This window comes from Lineus longissimus, chromosome 11, assembly GCF_910592395.1.
Source record: "Lineus longissimus chromosome 11, tnLinLong1.2, whole genome shotgun sequence".
NCBI lineage: Eukaryota > Metazoa > Nemertea > Pilidiophora > Heteronemertea > Lineidae > Lineus > Lineus longissimus.
This window is the reverse complement of record NC_088318.1, coordinates 3011737-3036965: the sequence shown is the minus strand read 5'-3', so window position 1 is coordinate 3036965 and position 25229 is coordinate 3011737. Positions and strand designations below refer to the sequence as shown.

The 25229-nt window shown below is 40.3% G+C and overlaps 1 protein-coding gene across 10 annotated transcripts in view; it reads left to right on the top strand.

Moving 5' to 3' along the window:
* Nucleotides 1-25229, top strand: part of LOC135495423 (zinc finger homeobox protein 4-like) — a 147552-nt gene that overhangs the window by 72982 nt on the left and 49341 nt on the right. For 9 of the 10 annotated variants that reach the window (XM_064784039.1, XM_064784046.1, XM_064784044.1 and 6 more), the window contains one exon: nt 18822-21936. In XM_064784039.1, coding sequence (XP_064640109.1) covers nt 18879-21936 — 3058 coding nt within the window. In that variant the 5' untranslated portion in view covers nt 18822-18878. Of the gene's footprint in view, nt 1-17744; nt 17804-18821; nt 21937-25229 lie in introns of those variants that run through there. The other variant, XM_064784041.1, reaches the window with a different exon arrangement.

The following is a 25229-nucleotide window of genomic DNA, read 5'->3' as shown; positions in this document are numbered from 1 at the left end:
TGAAAAATATACCTTTGTTGTGACGCCAATTGTAAACAAACCTGGCACCAGATCTAAAGATAGAAAAACAAAAGAATTGAAGTTAAACTGTCGATGGGCACCAACTGTTGCTTGCATCGCAATTAATAACTCGACCTAATTACTCCCACTCAGAATCAGATAGTGCAAGATGCTTCCCTATTCGTCCATCTACAGATAATCATCCTGATACTGTCAACAGCTCTATTTTTCTGATAATGTCAACAGCTCTATTTTCGCTATTGTTTAATTTTTGTGGATTTTGTTAAATTCATGAAAAATCTAAATTGTGAAAAATTTGTAAAAATCAAAGAAATTTGGTCATCCGCCGAAATAAAATTTTAAGATAAAATTCCGCTCACGTGACAAATTCAAGTTCTTCATTCACCTTATATCATGGAGTGCCATATCTTGCCAACAAATATTCAATCTTTCCTTTAAATGATCCTACAATTATAACCTTAACATTCATGAAAGACATTATGGCTCTTGACACAATATTTCCGCCAAATACACATACCTGGATACTCGGTATAAAGCCCTTGATTAGGCCGTTAACTATGGTATGTGTTGATGACACTTCAGTCTTGCTTGTCCCCGTTTTCCCATGGTCTGACTCTTTCTCTTGTCTTTGCTCGGTTTTGGGTGTCGTTTGCCCTTGAAGAGTCAGATAGGTCAATTGGCGCATATCCGGCTTTGTATGGGCCTATTGAAATTTCGTGATAGGTCATACTTCTGGATCTTCAGACACCTCTGTTAAAAAATTACACCGTTTTTGCTTCTTTACAGTAAGTTGTGAAAAATTCATCCTTTTCCTACATCCTTTTGAGCTTCCCTGCTTATGAATCGGCATGAAAGTATCCTTTAAACCAGTGTTAAAGGTTGAAAGTCTCGAGGGGAGGGGGGGGTCAAGCGATGACCCTCGGATTGATAATTAGATGCTCCAGCTAGTTCATCATCTGGCACACTACAGTCAGATATCAAATAGAGAAAAGGAGCAGTCCTGTGTGACACACAAAATTATGACAACTTTGTACGAAATATCTTCAAAGGTTCTCCTGGGGTATATCAACGGTATATCTGTCATCAAAACAAAACTAACTACTTGTATTATCCTTCGAATCCAAGCAAATCTATTGCACCCACGTTTACTGAAATATCCTGTACATAGTCCTATGCATTACGTGTCTGTTTCAGGCAAAGTTAGCACGAGAATAAATCTCTTTGCTTCGGCTAGACTTTCAACTTAACATGCTGAAACAAGCTGTGCACTTTTTATATTCAGTTCACACAAATCTACGGAATTCTAAAGCAAACTTGAGTTGGAATGACTATTTACAGATATAAGATTATTGTCCTCTCATCATATGTTCCATTCTCATCTTGATTGGACGACTCAGTGATATCGAGTGACAAACGACAACATCATGTCAGCGATACAAGAAGGATTCTCTTCAAGTGCTCGCAACTTAAATTGCGGTGTGGAACACTCTGACAGTCGGGTTCGTTTGGGAACCTGAGTCATTATGTTTGTTAAGCTTTGCTCTATGAAAGAAGCGTACTGTACTTATGTTTATGACTTTGTTCGAGGGGTGAGAACACAGCCTGCACTTTGATACCGTAATCGACAAGGAAAGAACAGGCCTCTTTACTGCTCAATGTGTGCAGGCCTATCATTTAGCTTCTTCTAAGAGGGAAATGTGCAAAGTATAACATAGATTATGCGGTCTGGTCCCCTAATTATCTTTGTGGGTTGTTTAGCTATAAGCAGCTCCTTGAAACTGTGGGGCACTTCAAACAATTCCTTGCAATATCTGTGTTTAAAACACTTGATAAACATATCCATTAGCCTCTTAATGGCAACCGCGTATAAAAGCTACCGAGATTTTCTAACGTCAGTCGGATACATGCCACACCTGAATAGACACCGAAAAAACGTCTTCTCGTAAATGCGGGTTGGATATCTCAAAGCGAGTTGATCCCATCGCGAGTCGAAACATAGCAACATATTGCTTAATTATGCGCCGCAGCCCATTATAGCCCTGAACAGCATCAATTAAGAAATGAACGTGTTTTCTTGTGATATTATTTTTGTTGTGATTAGATAGCCTATCTGTGCGCTCCAGCTGGGTACGAATCGGCACCTCAGGTATTTCGACCTCCGCCGCGTTGTTGAGACAATCGGGCCCACCAGCCTCTTCAAAAACATCAAACTCGAACCTTAGACGCAAGCATGCGCTTGGCCGATGTTTTAAAAATGTATCGTTTCACCTATGCGATTATCTGATGTAGACGTCAATAATCATGGCGGTTGATTTCAACTCAAGTTTTCATATTTACCTGTGTAAAATGCACTGTGTGTGATGAAAAATGTACAGTGCCTTATGAAAAATGTATGAAACCATGAAAAATGTACTGTCTTGCATGGAAAATGTACAGTACCATATGTGATAATGAATTTATATTGCACTGTACAGTACTGTATGAACAGTGTACAGTATTGGATGAACAATGTACAGAACTGTGCGGACAATGCACAATATTGCATGAACAATGTACAGTACTGGATGGACAATGTACAGTATTGCATGAACAACGTACAGTGTACTGTATGGACAAAGTACAGTACTGTATAGACGATGTACAGTACTGTATGAAAATGTCCAAACTCATGAAATGAACAACACCCCTTCTGATTTCATCTCAAATTTACATGAAATCTGTGTGCATTTCTACGTTTTTCTGTGCAAAAATAAAAGCTCTGGAAAGCACTTGCTTTTCAAGGCTGTGGCACAATGCACCATATGAAGCAACCATGGATTATTCAATAAATTTATTTACTTGCCACGTAATTTTTTTCAACACATCCTTCAGCAACTTTGTTAAATTTAGAGAGAAGTTTCTAGAATAGTGAGATAATTAATTTAGATCATGTGAAACTATTTAAAATGCGTGTTTTGTTTCATTAGCGATCTATTTACATGGATTTAATGATCGGATATCGGCAGTTTCAGATTGTCTTTCAAGCTTTTAGGAAGCTGATCCAATAATGAATTTCATTCAATGGATGAAATTGACACAGAACTTGGATAGGGTTTCCTGTGTTACATGTTAGTGTGATGCAGGCCCTAGTATGGAAGAAATCTGTTCTCTAAGCAAAGACTTTAACAGTTCTATATCCATCGCCTTTCAACCTTGTATTTTGTTGAAACTAAACATGCTCCGGGACAATTGTGACAGTTTTGAAACTTTTGTTTCAAACGGTAACAGTTTTCTTAAAGGATTAGTGCTCTAAGCATCAATTTTTCCTTCAAAAGCAATATTTTTCTGAACGAATTTGCCTGGAAATTACATCCCAGAGGACAATTTCCATGTGGTTTTTGCGGGGTAAATTCCACCTCCTCTGCAACAATCATTCGTTGAGCGAAATCGTTCTTTCTAAACTTCATAATCATCACCAGAGGACAGCTTAAACTGCCTTCCTTTGTTTTGGCCACTGAATACTCTCCTTTGAGATATTAAATGCACCGAGCCAACATTTGTCTCGCTGAAATATTCCAGAGGTAAAATTGCCTCATGATGGATAAGAATTAAGTGCCAGAGGACAATTTTGATGATGCTATATCATGGCTATTGTTTCTGTGCTATGGCACTCCAACTCCGTAGCTTTGAACGAACAATCGAGCCTCCGTTGAACTGTGCAAGCATCTGGTTACAGTTTCTGTTATGAAAAACGTCATCGTGCCCCGAGGTTCGCTCGTTCCATCGCGGTTAAATCGTATTGTTTCCCGAGGCATGCTCATTGCCAGGAAAATAAGTACGACTTTTTTTTGGGTGAAATGGCTGATGATGTATTCACACAGAGACAAAAGAGGGAAAGATTGCGATAAAAGCGTCATGAAAAAGTTTTAAATAACTATGGTTACTAAAAGCGATTTCAGGAATCTGTGGGAAAATGCATCCATTTAGTGTGGTTTACATCCATTGTTTTCCACGTCTGCTCATTTCACTTTTCAGTTTATAAATAGTGACTTGGAGTGAAATTGAAATTGTGTGGTTATCGTTGTTGTTTGATCATTGGAATAGCTAATTAGAACATAATTAAGATCAGAGTTCGATAGAGACAAAAGATTTGATCGAAGTTGAGGTTTTGATTGTTGCTGATACATGTACTTTCTGTCTAGTTTGATATATCCCGTAAGGATGCTGCTGTTGCAGTTTTAAGTAGAATCCCTAGATGAGTTTTGGCTGTAGCAACTTTGCCAATGGCCTACACTGCATAAACTTGATGGCTGCACATGCTTATTACAATCCCTCTACCTTTGCAAAGCATTAGTCGTAGTGTTACTACATAACGTCCAGAACACAGAGTTCGTGATTTGGCCTTTCTCTGTTGAGTGACTGTGGCACATGATGACTGGATGACTCGTCTTTTGGCCTCCTTCACTTGACAAAACCATCACACCCAGGTGACACCCAAGTTACGCTGGTAGGCCATTGGGCAGAGATTCCTCGAGCACCAGTGTTGGACTAGGACCAGGATTATGCTCCTCCTGGGCAGTCTAATGGTCAGGAGGGTGTAAATGATCATTCTTTTGGATGACTTCTGTGTCCTATTATCTGTTTTTTGAGAGTGTTGAGCTACTCGTAGACGACCTACTTTGACTTGAACAACGATCCCAGACATCTATACTTTCATTCCTTCCATAAAGCGATTGAGAAAAAAGCACTAATCCATTACTTTTGAGATATTATTCATATATACGGGACTTCTTTCATTTTAATCAATGACTCAACTAAAGCTTTAGTTTACTGTATATTCTTATCTTCACCATGTTTATGCGCATCGCTAAAACCGCATAAAGACCTCAGAGAGAAACAATTTTTACCGAGATCTATAGAATCTTATATCGCAAACACATTTATTTTCAGTTCTAATAATTGATATCACGTTGATGAATTCATTTTCTGGGTCATTCGCCATAATCACTTGCTCATTTAAAATGGCTTATCTGTATTTATATGTCTTTGCATTGGGCGATGAATTATTAAAGATGGCCGCCTCCACTGCCAAATAATCAGCGGGCAAGACAGTGCGCATTACGGCCCAAACAGGTTTTAATTTGGGTCAGATGCAGGGCGCATAACAAATTCTCCTATTTAATTCTATGCAAATAGCGCTTTTGTTCCCACCATTATTCGTGCTTGAACAAGATGTCGTGATGGCTAAAATTTATTCCTTTAATGGTTAGACTTTAATTTGCATGTTGGGAACTGTTTGACATTTTAGGACGTTGATTGTCTGTGACGCTTTGTCTTGGTGGTGGCGCTGTCAAATTTGAAAGCAGGTGTTATGTGTTGACGACAATAGTCTTACCTACTTCTGCCATGGTTCACCGGCACTAACGCCAATTGCTAAAAATAGCATCTTTTATTATTTTATACAGATCGGCCCATATTGTTCCACCACGTTTCATTGGCGGGTTTATCATATTCTCCGCATATAACGATAATTATACTCCCGTGGAAAAATTCAAACTTTGGTCTTCGAGACGGAGTGGCAACCAATGTTTTAGGACCAGACGTCAAGCACCTGTCCAAGACGTCATGCCAGCAAGCAAATCATGTTATGACTAACTTGCAGTTTCACGTTTTGAGTTACCTCGGCTCTTTCAGAGTTTGCCAAATGCTAATTAAGAGGTCGTTACATGTCCTGCTGTTCTGAAATATCGGTGGTAATGGTGTTAGCTAGCGGTGGTTGACTCTGGGTGGTCAACGAGCCGGCTGCAGCCAAGGACTTGTGTGGTTCAGCATCTTGTAGTGTGTCAGTATTGTACCTTTGCTTTTACACACACCTATCCCCTCATTCTCTGACCAGATCTCAGATCATGTTCATGCTTGGCTTTGTATGAAGCGGTCTATCATCATAAAACGAGAATATTTACAGCGTACTTCTATGCTAGTATGCATACAGTCTGTTGTGATTGCTAATTAGCACCGCCGCGCCTTCGTTAGTAGCCAGCAAACACACCTAAGAAAGACTAATTAAGGTTGCCACGCCGCAAATGCTTTTAAAACACCACCTTTCCTCAGTGCTGGTTATTTACCATCCTAGAGTTGGCAGTTCTTGTGCAAAAAGTATTTATTAATTAAAGAAACTCTCCAAAGGTAGGGATGACAGACAATAATGTAGTTGGCGTTAAAACGGCAGACCGTTTCTTTGGAGAATGGCTTGGCCAAGTTCAGCTGATGCTCGCCAATTATCGTTAACATAGGTGGAATTCTTGAAGGCGAAAGTACTAATTAATGAAGAGAAGTACTCTTAAAGGTGGAGTTGGCATGGAAAACAATGGTAATTACTGTAAAGTAAATATGACATTACTTTGAACTGTTGGAGATTGTAGCTTATTTTCATTATTCGAAGAACTTGTCCTAACCAGTCTGAGTAGTTGTTATGACTTGCAAATGCAGTGTTGTTGATACAGTATATAATTATGGTATTCTCTATTAACATACTTCTTACTGAAGATGAGTGCTATTAACGATATTCATCAGGCTAGAATGATGTTAACCCTCTCAAAGGGAGTCTATATCCTGGTGGGCCAGATTATGTCACACAAAGTTGCCGCTAGGGTTCATGTCAATGGGTTCAAAATGGTACCATTAAAAAGTTCTCTCCAAGAGCTTTCCAATGAATGGTCATGTCACTAGGTTTCAAATGGTGCCATTAGAAAGTTTTCATCAAGGGCTTTCTAATAATTGGAAATGTCAATAGGTTTCAAATGGTACCATTTGAGAGTTCCCATCAAGTGCTTTCTAATGAATGGTCATGTCAAAAGGTTTAAAATGGTACCATTATAAGTGCTCATCAAGGGCTTTCCAATAATTAGTCATGTCAATAGGTTTAAAATGGTACCATTAGAAAGTTCTCATCAAGGGCTTTCCAATGAATGGTCATGTCAATAGGTAAATCACAAGGTGAAAGGTTTCCACTATTTCTATACCCTAGGAAAAGGTTGCACTAAATTTAATATATGCTGGGGGAAAAGTTTGAATCAATATAGGTATGACAGATAAGCAACAAGAGTATGTCTGAAAATATCTTCAAAGACTTTGGCATCTTCCTATTGTACACATTGGTAAATCAATCAATGATATTCTATGAAAAATTGAACATCAGACTACAGGCACGATTTACCTGGGTAGTGTTGAGTCCAACCTTGAATGGTCTGAAATCCTTGTACATTCGCGAGTGGATATCTGCATGAAATGTACAGGGTCACTTCCCATCTTGATTTGAAACTATCTTTTGGCAAATTAGGCTGATACTTCACCCTAATTTAAACGAGTGTGCGGTGCATTTTGAGGTGCTTTCTGCAAGAGGTGTACTGGTGACTTTGATCAACTCAGGTGGAATTTCATTTGGGGAAAGTGAAGAGGTTCAGGGACATATACATACCATTCGTCTAAATGTGCTCAGCAGTACAAGTTGGGAATGGTCTTCCCAACTAGTGGCAATTATCTCCACGTGTTTAATTAGTTGACGATAGGTCTGCGCTAATGGTCCGGCGATGATTAGACAAGTTCAAGGTCATACCTAACGAACAGTGGATGATGGAAGTTACGCTTGTGGGTGTTCCGGATTCTGGACGTTAGCGAGATAAAACGTCTCCAGGGGAAATGTGGCTGGTTTACTTGTTCAAGATGGTAAGAATGTCGATTATCAAGAGATGGTGTGGGCTTTGATTATTTTTTATCGACATACACACCACTTGCCTTAAGGTATCATATACTGGCTAAAGCGCTCAACCAATTCATTACTTTCAAATGAAAGAAGCAAGTGAAAATTTGATTGGTCAAATTGCAAAGAATATGTGACCACATTCTTTTGCACAGCCGTCTGCAATTTGTAGGGTGATCCTTTAATTTGTTGGCAATGTGATCTGGCTTGGAATGAAGCGACCTCTATCAATATGTGCACCAATTAGATCATTTGCAAAAGGTTTCCTAAAGATTTTGACGAATATTGACAAATACATCTAACTGCGCAGAGGACAAATGAGTGAAATCTTCTAGACGAGATAAACAGCAAATTATAAACGGAAACCATTAGATATTCCATACAATCTCATACAGTTTTCATACAAGCCCCGAGCTGTAATTATAAGACCTAAGATAATGCTGTTATGAATTCGTCCTACTTTGTTTGACAAACAATGGATCTTGTTGAGTTGGCGTGAGGGCATTGGGCGCGGTGCCATCACCAAAACCTCTTCTCCCCTTTAAGAAAATGTGTTCCTCTTGGACCTCAGTAACTCTTCCCTTGGATTCGGAGTAAAGAAACTGACTAAGTAAATTGGTACTCAATCCACTCAGGAGATAGCTAGAGAAAATGCACTGTTTCAAAATGGCAGGAATGATCATTCTACTCATTTCGTCCTGCCACCTAGTGAGTAGATCAAGTTCCAATGGAAATGGCGGGAAAGACTGATCTCCTCGTGTCATCCTGCCACCTAGTGAGTTGATCAGGGTACCAATGTACTTGCGATGACAATGTCAACAATTTATTAGGGCAATGCACTGCTGATAATGAACAGAATACCTGAATAATCTGGCTGAACTTGTTGGTGTTGGTAGCATTGGGTGACTTGGCATATCACTCCCCTGTATGGTATCTACAGTGGAACCTCCCTTAACGGACACCGCTCTAAGGACAACCTCTCTATTGAGGACAACCACTCTATTGAGGACAGCCTCTCTATTAAGGACAACCTCTATATTGAGGACAACCTCTCTATCGAGGACACCAGTTTTGGTCCCAAATTGGTTGTTTCCATTCAATGTGACCTCTCTGATCAGGACACCTCTCTATTAAGGACAGCACTTGTCAGTCCCCAGGGTTCTGCTGTACTTCATCGACTCTGTTAAGACTGCATGATACGCATTATATTTCCCATTTCCTCGTGGAATAGACGCCATGTAAATGACATCGCCACGTAAATGACATCGCAAATAATGTTGAAAAATATCCAATTAGACTTAACTTAATGGATTTTGCCGGCTGTTGCAGGGCCGCATTAAACCAGCAATACATAAGCTATTGTTGTTTTATCGTTCTGTTGCTAATGACTTATTGTCAATGTCACAGTTATTGCCTGCATATGTCATTATCCTGGAGCAAGCTCCCGTCTAATTAAGTTTTATAAATTCACCTCCATAGGGTTCGACATAGCAGCAGTGTACTTGGTATTAATTCGCATCTGTAGGCGTGTCTGCCATTCTGGTCATTAATTTGTTTGAATTATAATTGGCTTGAAACACTGAATCCCACAGGCTGTGCATACATGTATATACACAAACCAAATCAATGATTTTAACCCCTTGTGCAGCAGAATGCCAATGCCAGACAGCAGTGCAAACACCAACGCACATCCTACAGGACTGTCCCCTGTACCAGGATTTACGAAATAGATTCTGGCCTAAAGACACGAAGGTCGAAGAAAAGCTGTGGGGAACACAGCCGGACCTTCGGGCGACAAGCCGCTTCATCTCCGCCACAGGACTGAGGTTATAGTACTTAGGCAGGTTGAACGCTGAAGAAGAAAAAGAACCCCTTGTGTGAGTTAAAGCAGTATTTGGGGAGTTGTATTGAAATTGAAGGGAGCATGAATCGACACCCAATGTCGCAAAGTTATTTCCTAGAAATATTGATATTTGTCAAGTTGTTTGCCAGAAATGATTTGATTTGCCAAGTTAATTACCAGAAATATTGATATTTACCAAGTTGTTTCCCAGAAAGGATGTGATTTGCCAAGTTGTTTGCCAAAAAATGATGTGATTTGCCAAGTTATTTGCCCAAAAATTTGTAAATAATAAGTTAAACAGCCAAGAGACTGTAGGTGAAGTGACTTTGGGGCAAAACAACCTCAATTCTTTTCAACAATTCAAATCAAAATTAATGTTGATATAACATTGATGGCAAAATGAATCTCTAACATTCGTTAATCATAATAAGGCTACTCATCATTTAAGACTGAAATGCTATACTTGCACGTTTTCTACATTAAAAAATGTCATACGACGTCATTTGAATTTGAAATCTGATTCTTCGATATCGAGTGGCAAGTGATGAAAGGTAGACTAGCTTAAAACATAAAGACTTTATTCAGATTATTTAGCACGATCGATACGCATATAAAACGCTAACTACTTATTTAAAATGGCCGCCACTGATCGTAACGACCCGGATCACCTTCTGTATGATCCCGCGGCAAAATGTAAACAAACACCGAACAATTGTGCGACTTTCGAGAAAAAGTACGATTTCAGTATCGAACCGATAAACCTAGCGCTCGCTCGCAAATTACTGGAATAATCTCGAATATCAAAACGTAAATCGCATTTAAGATCCGAGTGATAATAACTGTGACACGGTTTGATCTAAAATTAGTCCTCCTGCGTTAAATATGCGTTAGTTGATTACATGTGTAGCGACATCAGAGTTCTGTGTCGTATTTCACTCGGTTTGTGTAACGTTTGTCTTAGGGCTTCGATTGTTTATGTAACATTTTGAAACCCTTTAGAAAGTGTCTTTTGAGGATTTGAATGATTTTTCTGTTGAAATGACTTCTCTTGCTGATACCTTTGGGTGTGATATTAGAATAGATGTATAGGGTTAGATCTAGAACATCAATAAGTAACAAAGTTTAGCTAATTCTGCCTAACTGTAGTTAAGAAACATGAATGTTCTTTTGTTAAATCCTATTGAATTATGAGTAATTACACATAATACCTGGTCTTTCATCGTTTTCTTGCCCCTCAACAGCAGATTAATTGTTCCAAAACCTAGTGACATTACCACTTGTTTGAAAGCTCTTGGTCAGCACTCTCTCATGGTACCATTTGTTTCATTGTTGGAACGGTTTTGGGCTAATTACAAAAAAATGGAACTTTTCTCAAAATATCCCGGCCAAGTACAAATAAGGTATCGAGGAGATGGAGATCATTCCACCATTGGCACCTGCCATACTGTTACGACTGTTGGCCAGCTAAGCTAATCAAAATGTCCGTCGTTAACGCAAGAACAATATGCGCTAGTCATTATAACCATCGTTAATAACTGTGTCGTCTACATTGTGCCGTGGATGTATGAAACGCGATGAATGTTTCATGATACGAGTATTAAACTATAGCGAGTTCTGATTCAGTCTAAGACTGTCGATACCAGTGCATTTATACAGACTTGTGTACATAAATGCACTCTGATGAGTTTCAATAGGTGAAATGAAACATTGATAGAAACTCAGTTAATTTCACCAAGAATTGAGCTTAACTCTTTTGCATGTTGTGTAAAATGTATGCAAAATGTCAAGGCCAAGTTGAACTGGAATGAATCTGATTTGTATTCCATTTCCAGTTGACCTATGATCTTAGTACATCTCCCATACATTGCCTGCATAATGCATTGGTCATTTTGCTCATCTCAGCATGAAGCCGGCTCATAAGAAAGGTCTGATTAATGCCCGATCAAAGTATCTTTGTTGATTATAATTAGCGAGATTCTCCTCGTGTGACACAGGTGGTCTAGGCAAGCAATCATCGCTGATGGAAAAATATCTATCGGTTATATCGACTACAAGTTAATCAGGGTTTTGGTTGTTAATTAGTGCTAGCCTTTTGACAGCTTTGGACAGTGAGACAAGTTGCTTTCTTATAAGGTAAAGTGGTGCAATTATAGTTATTGTCCCTACAATGTAGACACAGTACACATTAATGCACACAGATGCTATAATTGTACCGTGGTGCGACAAAGTCGTCCTGTCTTCCTGTCTTAATAGAATGTTGCGACATTAGTGTCATTCTTGTCAGAGCGGTGGCACCCCTGTTCCAGGTCAAGCGCGGCCATCTCCGAACCGTCCACATGTACCAATGGTCACTTTTCCAAAGGATTGTAAATTTTCATCTTTTCACTTCATGTTGTGTTCATTAAATTCCGTCAATTCAATTTCCATGATTTTGTGCATTATTCAGTGGCCACGATACCCTCACGAGCTGCTGTATCGTGACAGTGTCTTTAGTTGTACCCCCTTACCTTACATAGTATTATAAGGTATAGACGGGGCAAGGAAATCAAGAGAGCAAAACGCAGCGTGGCAGGAAATTTAACTTTTTTCTTGGCGTAGTGTCTTGGCACTCAATTTCGAAAAAAATTAATCACTGCTCATTAAACCTTGTAAAACTTTGGATTAAGTACCTATAAATAATGAAAGAGTTAAAAAACAGACATACTTGAACAAATAATATTTTCACTTTGAAATAATCCGCTGCTAAAACATTTTAAGACTTAATAGCAAATGACTAATCTCGGTCACAAAAGCTCATTTGGGAACCCATTAATCTTCTGGTCTTTTAAGAAAATGAGGAAAAAACCTCGGGACATCTTTTGATAAAAAGTTCTGATTTAATAAAATATGTTCTTAAATAGTTTAAATCAGCTTTTGGCTCTAATTACTTCCATTTTAGAGCTTAATTACCTCATACTTAATCTTGAAATTTATATTCAATACGTTTCCTTTAATTACTTTTATTTAATGGGTTAAAGTCAAAGTCCTACATTAGACGTGTTTGACATTTCGTTAATCCATCGTCTCTAATTACTGATAAATACATATAATCCGTACACTATACCTAAATTCATTGCTATAAAAATTACACAATGCAGATTAAAATTACCATGTATTTCTTATTTAGGCATTGTTTAGTGTGTTTCATTAATTGTATTTGAAAAATTCATCGACTGGAAAATCACTGTGAGATTTGAAAGACCAAAGTTAGGTTGTTTCTGGTGAGTATAATAAAATTTTCAAATTTGGTGCATTTTCGGTCGTCAGGGATACCAATTAGTTCTTTTGGATTTTAGACAGATGCTTTACGAGCAATGAGAGTGTGCAAAGTTACATATAACTGGTGCCCTCATTGGAGTGTTTCAGTGGAAATGGCAATTTTAGTACATTTTGAATGGGACTGACAATGCTCAGCATTTTGTTTGAGGAACATTTGTGACGCGCTCTACCAAAACTAGGCGCTTGTCGCATCTGAACTTGCCAGGTTGATACGGACTTGTTGTTCATTTCCCTATTGTAGACCTTTTGTGAAATGTGACCAAATCAGTTTGTAATAGATTTCACAAAAGGTCTGCAATAGGGAAATGAACAACAAGTCCGTATCAACCTGGCAAGTTCAGATGCGACAAGCGTCTAGTTTTGGTAGAGCGGGTCACATTTTCAGAATGTGCTTTTGAAGAGCTTTCCAGTGAATGGTCATGTCAAGAGGTTTTGACCAATGAACAAAAGCTATAAATCAAATCCCTTTAAATTGTCTTAATTTCAACAAAGTTGTGCTCTTTTTCTAATTAATGACAGGATTGATAAGATCAGAGCTAATCATTCTGTTTATCATCAACTTCCAGCTACAAGCTCGATTTTGAATTTTTATGAGCATCGTGCATGTCAGATTGAATCTGCGATGTTTTCATCCCCATATCAAACTGATGGCAATTCTAACCATTTTTGGTGAATATTAAGTGTCTGAGATTAAAATCTTAACGAGACCATTTCGTGTTGTATTTGATCTTCTTTCTGCAAAGAAATCAACAGATTAAGGTCTGATGAAGTAATAATTTTGAATCTCATAATTTTTTTCGACAAGATATTTCTAATCTGATTTCCATTACAATTGAATTAGATGCACCATGTAAAAAAATTACAATAAATCTTTGCTTAACTTGATCCTCCCTTTCCTCATAACCTTGTCCAATGAGGATGGCCTTTCGAGGCGAATCTACTGATAAAAGCTTAATGGTTATTTGCACTGAGTGATAAGCTGAATTTCGTGACTTTTTGCTTATGTCCCGATTTCCTAATTGCAAATCAGTACCGTACTTGCTTGATGTCAATGTAAGTTGACCCTAACCCACAGTACATTGTATGTACAAAACCATGGAGATTCCAGTCAAACTCCAAAAAGGAATCGATTTAATTACAAACTGTTTGCGTTGATCCTTCTGTAATCAACATTTTGTATCCTTAGGTCATGTGACTTGATATCTTGCATTAGAATTACCGCGACTCGCCCTGATAGTAAGCTAGCAGTCTGTTGTCCCCGTACATTCATGATAACTGATCTTTACATTGCCCGCAGTGTATGCAAGGTAATTACCTATCTAATTAAACAGAGATATGTAATTTTCCCTCGCAGGAAACCTAGACTGTGCATTAGCCATTTTTGCTCGGTGTCGAAAAACGTATGTCATGGTTAGTGCGGCCTCTGTGCGATGTTAATTAAAACTCGTTCAGAGAATTATTGTTGCTTGTAATTATATGGCGAAGGTTGGTTTTGTCACGAGCTTAATTGCATTAAGCGCTACTGTATTAGATTGGTTATGAGAGGGCCAGCAATGACATTGGCTGTGTATTGTAGACAGATGTATCATATCAGTACCATTAGCGAGTTTGTGGGACTGCGGTGGGTCTTCATTTAAGGTAAGGTCTCTGTTTGTTTCATGTCTCAATTAAGGCTGAATTGTGTCGATTTCATGGTCTATTGTTGATCATTTCTTTGCTTCAGATTCTCGACATTTGTTGATTTGTCGATTTCTTGTTGATTGATTTGTCTTGTGATAATGATATGGTATGGTGAAGTCAAATACTGATGCAACCTGCCAGCGTTGATAAACCATCACAACTCTGTGTGAGTCCCTTTAAGGCTGCCATTGTCTAAAACACAGTAGTGGCCATCACGAGAAAAAGGGAGCAAGGGAGAAGCATTATATTAGAACAAAACCAGTCCTATACATGAAGCGCTACTACAAACTCTGGCCAATGATAGCATTTTTTTCCAATTGCTGATAAAGGTACATCAATACGTACACATGAGACGAAGCTAAGTCTTTGTATTGGTAGCTGAGTGTGTATAGCGGTAGCTTTTATCCCTAATCAAGGCAAGGTTACCATTGTCGAGTCATTGCTGTTTTTTTTCTTCGCTGATTGCTCTCTCTGAGAGGCCAGATGATAAACAAGAGGAGGACTCCTAATTAGTATTGGATACTGTAGACCCAAACATCTCAGATTGGGAAAAAAAATCATTTTCTTGCCTGCAAATTTCTAGCGATCCGCCTCTTGAAATTTAAAAAAGGTGCTTCAAGCAGCTTTGAAAAAAGTGCTAACTTATTATGGCACTGATGGTAGATCCTCACAAGTTTTGTTGACCAATTATGTCAATATTGGCAAAGCAACAATATTTTTTTCTGCGATCTCGTTCTCTTATTGCACACACAGCTGGGGACATACAAGGGTAGTACCTTTCATGACTAATTAAGCCTCCGTTGGCATTGTCAGACATTTTTTTCTGGTTTCGTCGTCTCCGTATCTCAGATGGCGGGCTGCGAGCGACGGTGTAATTAATTGTCATGGCTTCGTGTCGGACTCGGTCTCGTCCTTGTAGGCCAGGCTCACAGTGATCTCGATTTAATTGCTGTGACTGTGAAGTGGCAGGGCATATTGATTAGTACTGTTGTGCAGCGGAGGGGAGCCCTTTCATATGATATTGCTGGGGTGGTAGGAGGCTGAATAGGATGGATGGCCTTTTCTGTTGCTCCGGTCGAAGGAGCCAATTGGATTGGCTATGGTTGCCTGTTTTCTGCGTAAGGCTAAATCGAACCTTTTATGGGGGACTGCCTGCATTTACTCGGCATTGTCAGCCAGTTTTCCTCTGCAAGGCCCTGACAGCACCAGGGCATTTCCGGCTGCGTTAGCCACTACAAGAAACTTCACCCTGTGTGTCGGCTGTAAATAACTGCTGGGGTCAGGCATAGCATAGGTGCATCCTTTTACCTGTTCCATTATTCATTCACGTCCTAATCAAGTTTAAATTCAAATTATCACGATTTGAAACAAAACTCTTCAATCCAACATGTCTGCCTAGCTACGATAGAAATCTCGCCCATATCATAACAGGCCATGTATGGTGTTGTATTCTCCACAATGCTAACAGCCCAGCAGGTTAATGAGTAGAAAAAGCAATCGTGCTTATAGAGCCGCTTGTGTCCACGCTTAATGAGCTGAAAATGGCGTAGACATTCGGCCACTCCAATTTTTTGCCCTGTTTCTGTAAACCTTTTTGCGGCTTATCCTCAATAGTTTTGTGTGATGTGATTGGTTGAGAGTTGGTCCCAGCATGTGTAGTAGTTTATTTGCCAAAAGAATGTTCCTAAAGGTATTCAAGCAGAGGTTGTCAATTGCACTAAGGTGTCAAAAGACGAGGATACATATGCTGAGGGAGGAGCATGTAGAAAGGGAAGGTCCTAAGCAAGAGGAGGGGTCATGTCTCTGGAATCGACTCCCCAAAGCAATTACATCTGCTGAGACCCTCACCCAATTCAAATCCCTTCTTAAAACACACTTGTTCAATCTTCACTTCAAAAAATAGAGGAGGTTGCGCTTTGAGCAGGGTGACCTGGAAAGGCGCTTTACAAATTCTATGTTTATTTATTTATTTATATTTATTTATGGATGACCCCAGTGTGCAAAAGATGCTGGACTAGTTGAGTTGGGTTTTTTTTGTATAAATTTGGGAAAACTGATAATGAATCGTCTGGGCAATTCTTGAGGCCATGACCACCACTGGCCACCGTGTGTAGAACCCTAATTGTTACGGGACGCTACCCAAGATATTTAATTGGTCTCGCCACATCGTGTTTTGCATTCGTGACCCATATGCATACGCTGGTTGGTGATTAGTGTGTGTTTAATTTCTAAATTAAAACCAAACATTGATTGATTGCGGGCGAACAGTTCGCTGAGTGTTAGGCCACGTTACTGATCGCCTCTCTATTGATTAGGTGAGATCATGAGCAGTTAGAGATTGATTGAAACCGACTCTGCGTGGATGAGTTGGTTTTACAAAATCCTGGGTGGCGGCCATTGTTTTACGAAGGTTAAAGGATGTGTGTAGATTTTGAGTCTCGGGGAGCGGGTTACTAACAACCAGTTCGATTGATCAGTGTGATTATGAGGAGTTCTAGATTGATTGAAAACCGACTCTGCATGGAAGAGTTGGTTTTTCAAATTGATGGAATTCGGCCCGCCCTTCACCAATTGATAATGGGAACTTGCATGCGAGCTTAGATCAAAGACCATTTCCTGGAAAGGTTGAAATTATAAACCTTAATTTAGATAAAGAGTAGGTTGGGGACACCAAGATAGAAATGACGTCATGCTCCAGCATGGCCTTTGTGTCAATTTCTCCCTATAGTTTGTGTCAATTTCTCACTAAAATTGATTAATAAAGCAGTCTTAGGTCGATGAAACTAGAGCATGTCAAATGAATAAATATTGGATATGCCTGCTCATTTTATTCAAAAATATTGATGCGTGTCATATACAAAGCCCTATAGATTTTTCGTTTAATTAGGCCTAGGAGGCTAATAAAGCCTGCATTGCCATTTGTTGCGCGGCACATGGCACAAGTAATTAAGCGTAGACAAAGGCCCACATAAGCCAGCTGGCATCTCAATAAGTGATGTAATTATCCAACGCCATTCTTGTCCATCAACTGATAGCCATATATTTCAAGGCATATTTAATGGACTATTTTGTTTTTTAATTGGGTAGTGTTGGTGATGTTTGGTCTACATTTGTGTGTGTTTCAAAGTCATGGATAACCAGACCTTTTGGTTTCATTCAGGATATTATACTCTTGCAGGCTTTCAGAATCATCGTTTTGATAGGTATAGCATTTTCTTTGTGGTAATCATATCACAGTACCGGATACACACAACTTACTACTGGGTGGTACATAAAACACTGCCGAAATACCAGGATTATTTTGTTTTCTCCTTTGGACACCTCTCATTGAATATATTTGTGTATCTGCTGTACGACTAGCAAGTTACATGTATACTGGGTGTTAAAAAACACACAAAATTTAGAAAATTGTTGTAAAATTACTTCAGCCTTGCATGTCATTGTGAAGTGGTAACTTCAGAAATGTATTCAATACTAACCAGAATTCAATACCTCTGTTAACACACAGGCCTCTAAAAAGTTGATGCACTTTTATGACTTTATTTTATGAAACACCCAGTAGTAAGTTGCATGTATCACTGTGACATGATCTTCCTGTGTCGTAAACTTTTTCTCCTGATGTGTATTTTGTTTAACATTTGGCTAAGAAGTAGTGGACTAGTTTTATGTTACACCCAGTAGTAAATCGCATGTATAACGATGACATGACCTGACCAGGGCTTTAACTTTTTTCACCTGATACGTAGTTTTTTCAACCTTTGGCAAGGGGAAGTTCATGATGTGAAATTTGATTTCCTTGATTACGATTAGCTATGAGACATTTTGATATATATCTCTGACATTGATTGATTGATGAGAAAATGTCTTGTTTTAACTTCAATATTTAAAAAGAAAGTTATCTTTTTAGCATATAAATTCCAGATAATGATTTTGTCACCTTTCAGATCTTCCCAGTTCTGTTTGGTTGATGATATAATTTCTAAATTATTCATTTAATTCCAGATTTTCATTCCAACTCGGCATGATTGACTTAGCTTGTAGGTAATTTACTTCACAATCACAACCAGTGGTATATTCAGGGCTCCAGGCATGGTTTAGCGATGCTAACTTCTTTTTTCTGTTTCAAATTTATTGTTTATTGTATTGAGAAGTAAAACATGCAATTATTTTATTCCATTTCTAACAACGAAACTTATCACGTCTCCTTTTGTGTCATTCCAGTTTGAGTGTTTCCAGTGATATGGTCATCCCGTGCCTGTGATCAGATAACAAGCCAAGATGGCTGCTCAAGATGCATCGGGTGCTGTCGTGGAGTGCCTCCGCAACATGGTGGACACTCTTAACAACAGCGGGCCACCGAGTATAGGAAACAACGATAGCGTCACAAATTTAGAAAATTCACCCAACCAGGCATATAAGGAACTCCATGGTGCTAAAACAGACTCAAATACAAATTTTTTGAATTTATGTAACAATGTAGAAACTAGTGCTATTGCAAACGATTCGTTGCAGGAATCGGATAGGAATACACAGCGGTTGTCGCCGGCTGTTACGACAAACTGTGAAAAAATTAACGCCATGTCTTTCAATTCTATCGAAACCAAAGAATGTGCTCAAAAGGAGGCGGAAAATTGTGAAAACGAGGAAAGTATGGAGGTTGATCGTCAGGAGTCAGAGGAGGATGATATGCTGAGCGATGTCGAGAGTTTTGACGGGAAAATCGTTTATAATCCCGATGGGTCCGCGTATATTATAGAGGGCGCTGATTCTGATCTTAGCGATGGCGAATCTCTACTCGATGTCCCCCAGGTCGAGGGAAGCATCATCGAGCAGAAAGGGAAAGTCATCCCCACTTCCCAAATCCCTGTCTATCCTCAGATCGCCAATGCATTTTACGTTAGTAAGAACCCGGCATTTTATAATCACTTCTACATGCTCTCTGAACAGAAATCCTATCCGGAAGCCCCCATAATGCACAGCTACCGTGTCTACGATTTACGCTCGGGCAAAAAGAATACGGAGGCCAAATCTGATCATGATATGAAACCCGACTGTAGCGATCTGAATGATTCTGGTGTGCGTGACTTAGCAGGGAAATCACCCAGTAGGAATTTACATATGGATACACAAACAGTTCCAACCAAACCTATCCTCATGTGTTTTATATGTAAACTTTCATTCGGATATGCTAAATCGTTTGTCGCTCACGCCATCGGTGAGCATAGTATGGTACTAAACGAGGAGGAAAAACAAATCATGTCGGGAAAGAACGCGTCGGCCATTATCCAAGCGCTTGGGAAAGAGAAAGATCCGCTCCTCTCGTTCCTCGAGCCCAACCTTCCAAATTGCACAAAATCTAGCCACTCTCCCAAAAGTGGTACACCACGTTCCACTTTCCCCTCATCCAGTATCGCACAGAGTAACACCAACGTTAGTTTCGTTCATACCACTAAACCTACACCAGTGGAACACCAATCAAAAGCAGCCATGTCATCTCAGGTGTCATCAAATGACGTATCATCCATCGTTGCATCATCAGAATCTATCAATCACAAAATGGACGCCAGTGACAGTGAGAGAGACGAACCGCCATCGGGTAACGTCACGCCCACCTCGGAAATGGACGATTCGAATCTGGATAGCGATGTGATAAAAAACAATAATAACCTGCCTGATTTGACATCGAGTAATGATCTAGGGTTTCCGTACAGTACTGGAAGTATGATCTCACGCAGTAGTCCAAAAGACTTTTCCCTCTCTTCCATTAACAGCTCAAACGTAACGCTGCCTCTGCATTTTGGTGGGCAAATCCCGAGCCCGCTACAGGCCCACTTGGCATCTATGATGCCACAGACCTGCGAGGACCACCCTCAGGGTAAAGCTCAGGGTGTTGAGTGCCCGAAATGTGATATGATTCTCAGCTCATCACGGTCACTCGGTGGCCACATGACTATGATGCATTCGCGCAACTCGTGTAAGACTCTGAAATGTCCGAAATGCAACTGGCATTATAAGTATCAGGAGACCCTGGAGATCCATATGAAAGAGAAGCATCCGGACAGTGATACGCAATGCATCTACTGTATTACCCATCAGCCTCATCCGCGTCTGGCTCGTGGCGAAGCCTATACTTGCGGCTATAAGCCGTATCGCTGTGATGTCTGCAACTATTCGACGACGACGAAAGGTAACCTCAGCATCCATATGCAGTCAGATAAACACATCAATAACATTCAGGAACTCCAGAATGGTACTTCAGAAATCAAGCTACCACCTCAGCAACATGCGCCGCAGCCCGCGCCGACACCGGATCCAAACGCTGCCGCAAAGAATAAGCAACTGAAGCCGAAACCGACCTGGAGATGCGATGTTTGCAACTACGAAACTAACGTCGCGCGTAATTTGCGTATTCATATGACAAGTGAGAAGCATACGCATAACATGATGGTGTTGCAGCAGAACGTGAAGCACATGCAGCGTGACATGCAGATGCAGTTGGCGCTGTATGGCGGCCAGGACACGGCAATGATGGGGATACCATCGCCCCTCACGCCAGCCCTGCCTCCTTTCCCGTACGACCAGTCAATGTTCATGCCGCAAGTGCCTGGCAATGTGGATACCAACTCCCCCGTCGACCTGACCATGGCCATGGATCAAGCGCAGGCTCCAGCTAATGGCACCGAGGACGAACCAAGCAAAATATTCCAATGTTCTGTATGCAACGTGTTTTCGACCGATTCTTTGGAGGCTTTGCACCAGCACATGCAGGTTGACCGAACCAAGAGTAAACCTGATGACAACGTCATGGTCGCCAGTGGAAACTACATGTGCCAGCTCTGCTCCTACAAAACCAACTTGAAGGCAAACTTTCAGTTGCACTGTAAGACGGATAAGCATCTTCAACGCTTGCAGCTTGTCAATCACATCAAAGAGGGCGGCACCAGTAACGAATGGCGCCTGAAGTACATGAACATGAGTAACCCTATTCAGGTCAAGTGTAATGCATGTGATTACTATACGAATAGTATACACAAGTTACAGATGCATGCGGCTAACCCGCGTCACGAGCCGAGCTCACAGCTTTTCCGCCATCTTCTGAATGGCGAAATTAGTATCAAATCCGAACGGAAGTACTACCATTGTTCGTTGTGTAGCTATTCGACGAAGGCAAAATTGAATTTGATTCAGCACGTGCGTACGATGAAGCATATGCGGAACGAGAGCGTGCGACAAATTCAACAACACGAGGCCGGAAAGTCGCCAGAGAACGACCGAATGTGGTGCTTCAGCGTCAAGGAATTTAACGAATCTGACAACATCGAATTTGAAGACGGAGGTAAGATAATATCTTCAGCGTTTTTGTCATAAAATTTCACCAATAGCGCCACCTGTGTGCAAAGTTGACATTATTTTGAAAAGAAATTGACAACCTTTGAAAGCATAATGTCGGACAAGTGGGTATTGGATAATCAAACTCTACAGATCTGTTGGCAAGTAGGAAGGGGCACGATGTCAGCTTCCTCTGGCCATAGGTGGCGCCTTTTGTGAAGTCATTTACTCTTCCCTGTTAACTATTATGGGCCGAATTTACGAAGGGTGTTTAAGAGTTAGACGCGTGTAAATTCTACATAATCAGTTTCAGGGCCTAATGCGGTTTTCATGAAGAAACCCTGCAAGGCCCTGACTCTGTCTATTCAGACATTAAACGCTGTTTTAAGCTAAACACCCTTTGTAAATTCGGCCCTATGTGTTTTGTCACTCTTTTCAGTAATATTTTACCGGCAGTGAACTGAATAACAAATCGCTTCCTAAACAACAGCAAGTGTCTTTTCTTCAAAAAAAAGCTGCCTGAAATGCCAATGCACCAAAAAATAAACGGTCATCAGACGTGCGAATTTCATTAGTATGTATTCGTTTGAGTTCATTTGCATAGAGTTGTGTTCCAATCCATCATCTGTATGACGCGTAATGTCATTACGATACTCCCAGGCTAACATGTGCATACAAATGGTCTGCGGCGCAGAGCCATTTTGTACCCGATCATTGCAAATACGAACTAAAACCTATGCCGTGATTTTTTTTATCGGTGGGTGCACATGGGGACAGTATTGGTCGTTGTTTGCGGCGGTGCCAGTCGACACAATTTGTACGCCAGGGGGATAAAGGTCTTTCAGAATATGTTAGACATTGGTGCATGGCCATTTTGTTTCCAGCGTGAAAATAGCAAATGGATGGCCACCAATACTCAAATTACCAGTTGTCTGCGTAACATTTATCACGACTCTGATCAAATATTACCAGTCAGGTCAATACTATATATTGAGGAAATTTTTTATCAGATTTTGTCAGACTCGCAAAATTCACGTTCATGAAATCTTTTGGGATGTGATCTGAGAATATGGCTGGCAGTCTTTGAAAAAATGTCGGCTGTGAACCTTGAGATATCCTAATCTTACAAAGATTCAGAAATCGCTTTGGTAGCTATTGCTTCTGGTGAAATGACGACGGCTAGAAATGTACCGTTTACCAGTTTCCGACTTGTGATCAGATAACTTGATAGATTTATTTTTCCTTCCGAATAAATCATACCATGCTCATGCCTTCGGACAAGTCTTGACGCGTATTCCCTAATGGTGACCGCTGATTATGCTGCACCATGAATAGAATCGAACAAAGCGAGATTTTTTTGTCGAAATCTTGACCGGCGAGGGTATTACTCATTGTGGTGCAGATGAAAAATGGACGTTTCATTACATTTGGCTATCAGTGTTTCTCGGAGCATGCCGATGAGACAAAAACAAAATCGCCAGAATTCATCTAAAGATTAATTAATTGCCATATCGCCTTGATTAGGGATTGAAACGTTGAGCGAGGTTTTCCCACATGACGCCCGGTGGCGTACGATATGATTTATAACATGGAAAAAAGTAATGAATGCGCTAATTAGTTTTCTTAGCAGGGATTGCATATATTTATCAAGGTTTATTTAACCCTTGCATGCAACATGCACTGCTGAATGGGAATGTTTGCATACTTGACCCGTCCACTTGCTCCTCTGCCTTGCATATTGAAGGAATTGGTACCGGGGGCTATAGTCACCAAGGCAAAGGTCAAGATAATTATTTGAATGTTTTGTCACTAAGTCAAACCAGGTCATGTTCCCTAAAGGGGTCTGGTCAAATGGGACCCACCCACTTGACCCCCCGACATGTAGCTTCTAAATATAGTTCCCCTTTAAGAGGAAAAAGTCAGAAATTCTGGTGGAATTTTAAGTCTTTGCGATCTAATGGGTTAATCTGTGTAGAAGCCTGCTTACTCTCCATCTAGATATTTACCAGTGTACTAATGAATTATGAAGACCTTTGTGTCTCCTCAAATAATGTAATTCCAAATTAATCGGATCGCTATAAAACATGTGAAAAAGAATTAAATCTTAATCTGATCTCGTGGAATTAAATTTGTAATCAAAATGGTTGTCGTGGAAACGCACAGGAAATGGAAATATATTGTTGTAATTTGATTGTTATAATTGGATTAAGACTAATTAACCCCACCTGATTGAAAAATTTAATCTAATTTTGTAATTAGCGGATGACGTGCAACAAGGCGAGGGTTGGAGAGGGACAGGGTTCAAGGTCACGAAATGTCACCTGTCAAAATGGTCGCCGGGTTTTGTACTGCCTCGTACTTCATCGGCTACCACGGGTCAAGGTTGTCAATGCTGTTCGGGGCTCAATCATCTTGCCACACTAGGCTCAAAGATCATGCCCCTACCAAGTCTCGTCAACGAGCCATGCTTCCTGTTATTAAGGTGGGATTGGAGTCACTGGGGTAAGCTTGGCCTCACATGTCGCCATCTCCACCATTGCTGCTGAATTAGACCTGTATGGAGGCAGCCGGAGGTGACATCTCATTCCTCCTCGATGCAGAAGGCTCGTGTAGTTGGGCTCAGATGATATCTTCACTGAGAGTATGATTCCACCAACTTGTAGTTTTGGGTGGAAAACTGGAAGTTGAGCCGGCCGGTATCAGGAGCCTGGCATCCCAACATGAAGATTCCTCACGCATCTACATGAGAAAACGGCCAAGAGTCCGAGATTTATAAATTTGAATCCCGTGGAGCAGTGACACAAACTTCTGCCTCTCATTCAAACAAATCGGCAGCTCATTTGCAGAAACGCTGACAAATTCAAAAAAGGTCATCACTGCCAAAAGGTTCTATGGCTTACCCGCACCAAAACATCTCCTTGAAGTATTTGTCAGCGATTCTATACAATCAAGCCCAATCGCCATATCATTTCAAGAACTGTGCAGCGAGTTTAATCAGACCGTCCACGTCTTGGATACACATCCTTGGGAGGCGAGGGCCTGAACAAACATCAGCGGCAGCCGACAACAAACCAGCCACCAAATCAACAGGCCACAGACATGTAAAAGGGCAGAGCCCAAAAATCAATATCTAAATTCAGTTATGATGAATTCATGATACATGCGTGTTATTTATTTTCTTGTTTGCAAAAGTAACCTGTTTGTTGGTTCAGCATGGCCTCGTTTGATATGCAAGAGGCGCGTCTGCCGCCGAGCCTCGCCGCCAATTAGCCGCATAGTCTGCTGATTAGGTGACGACCT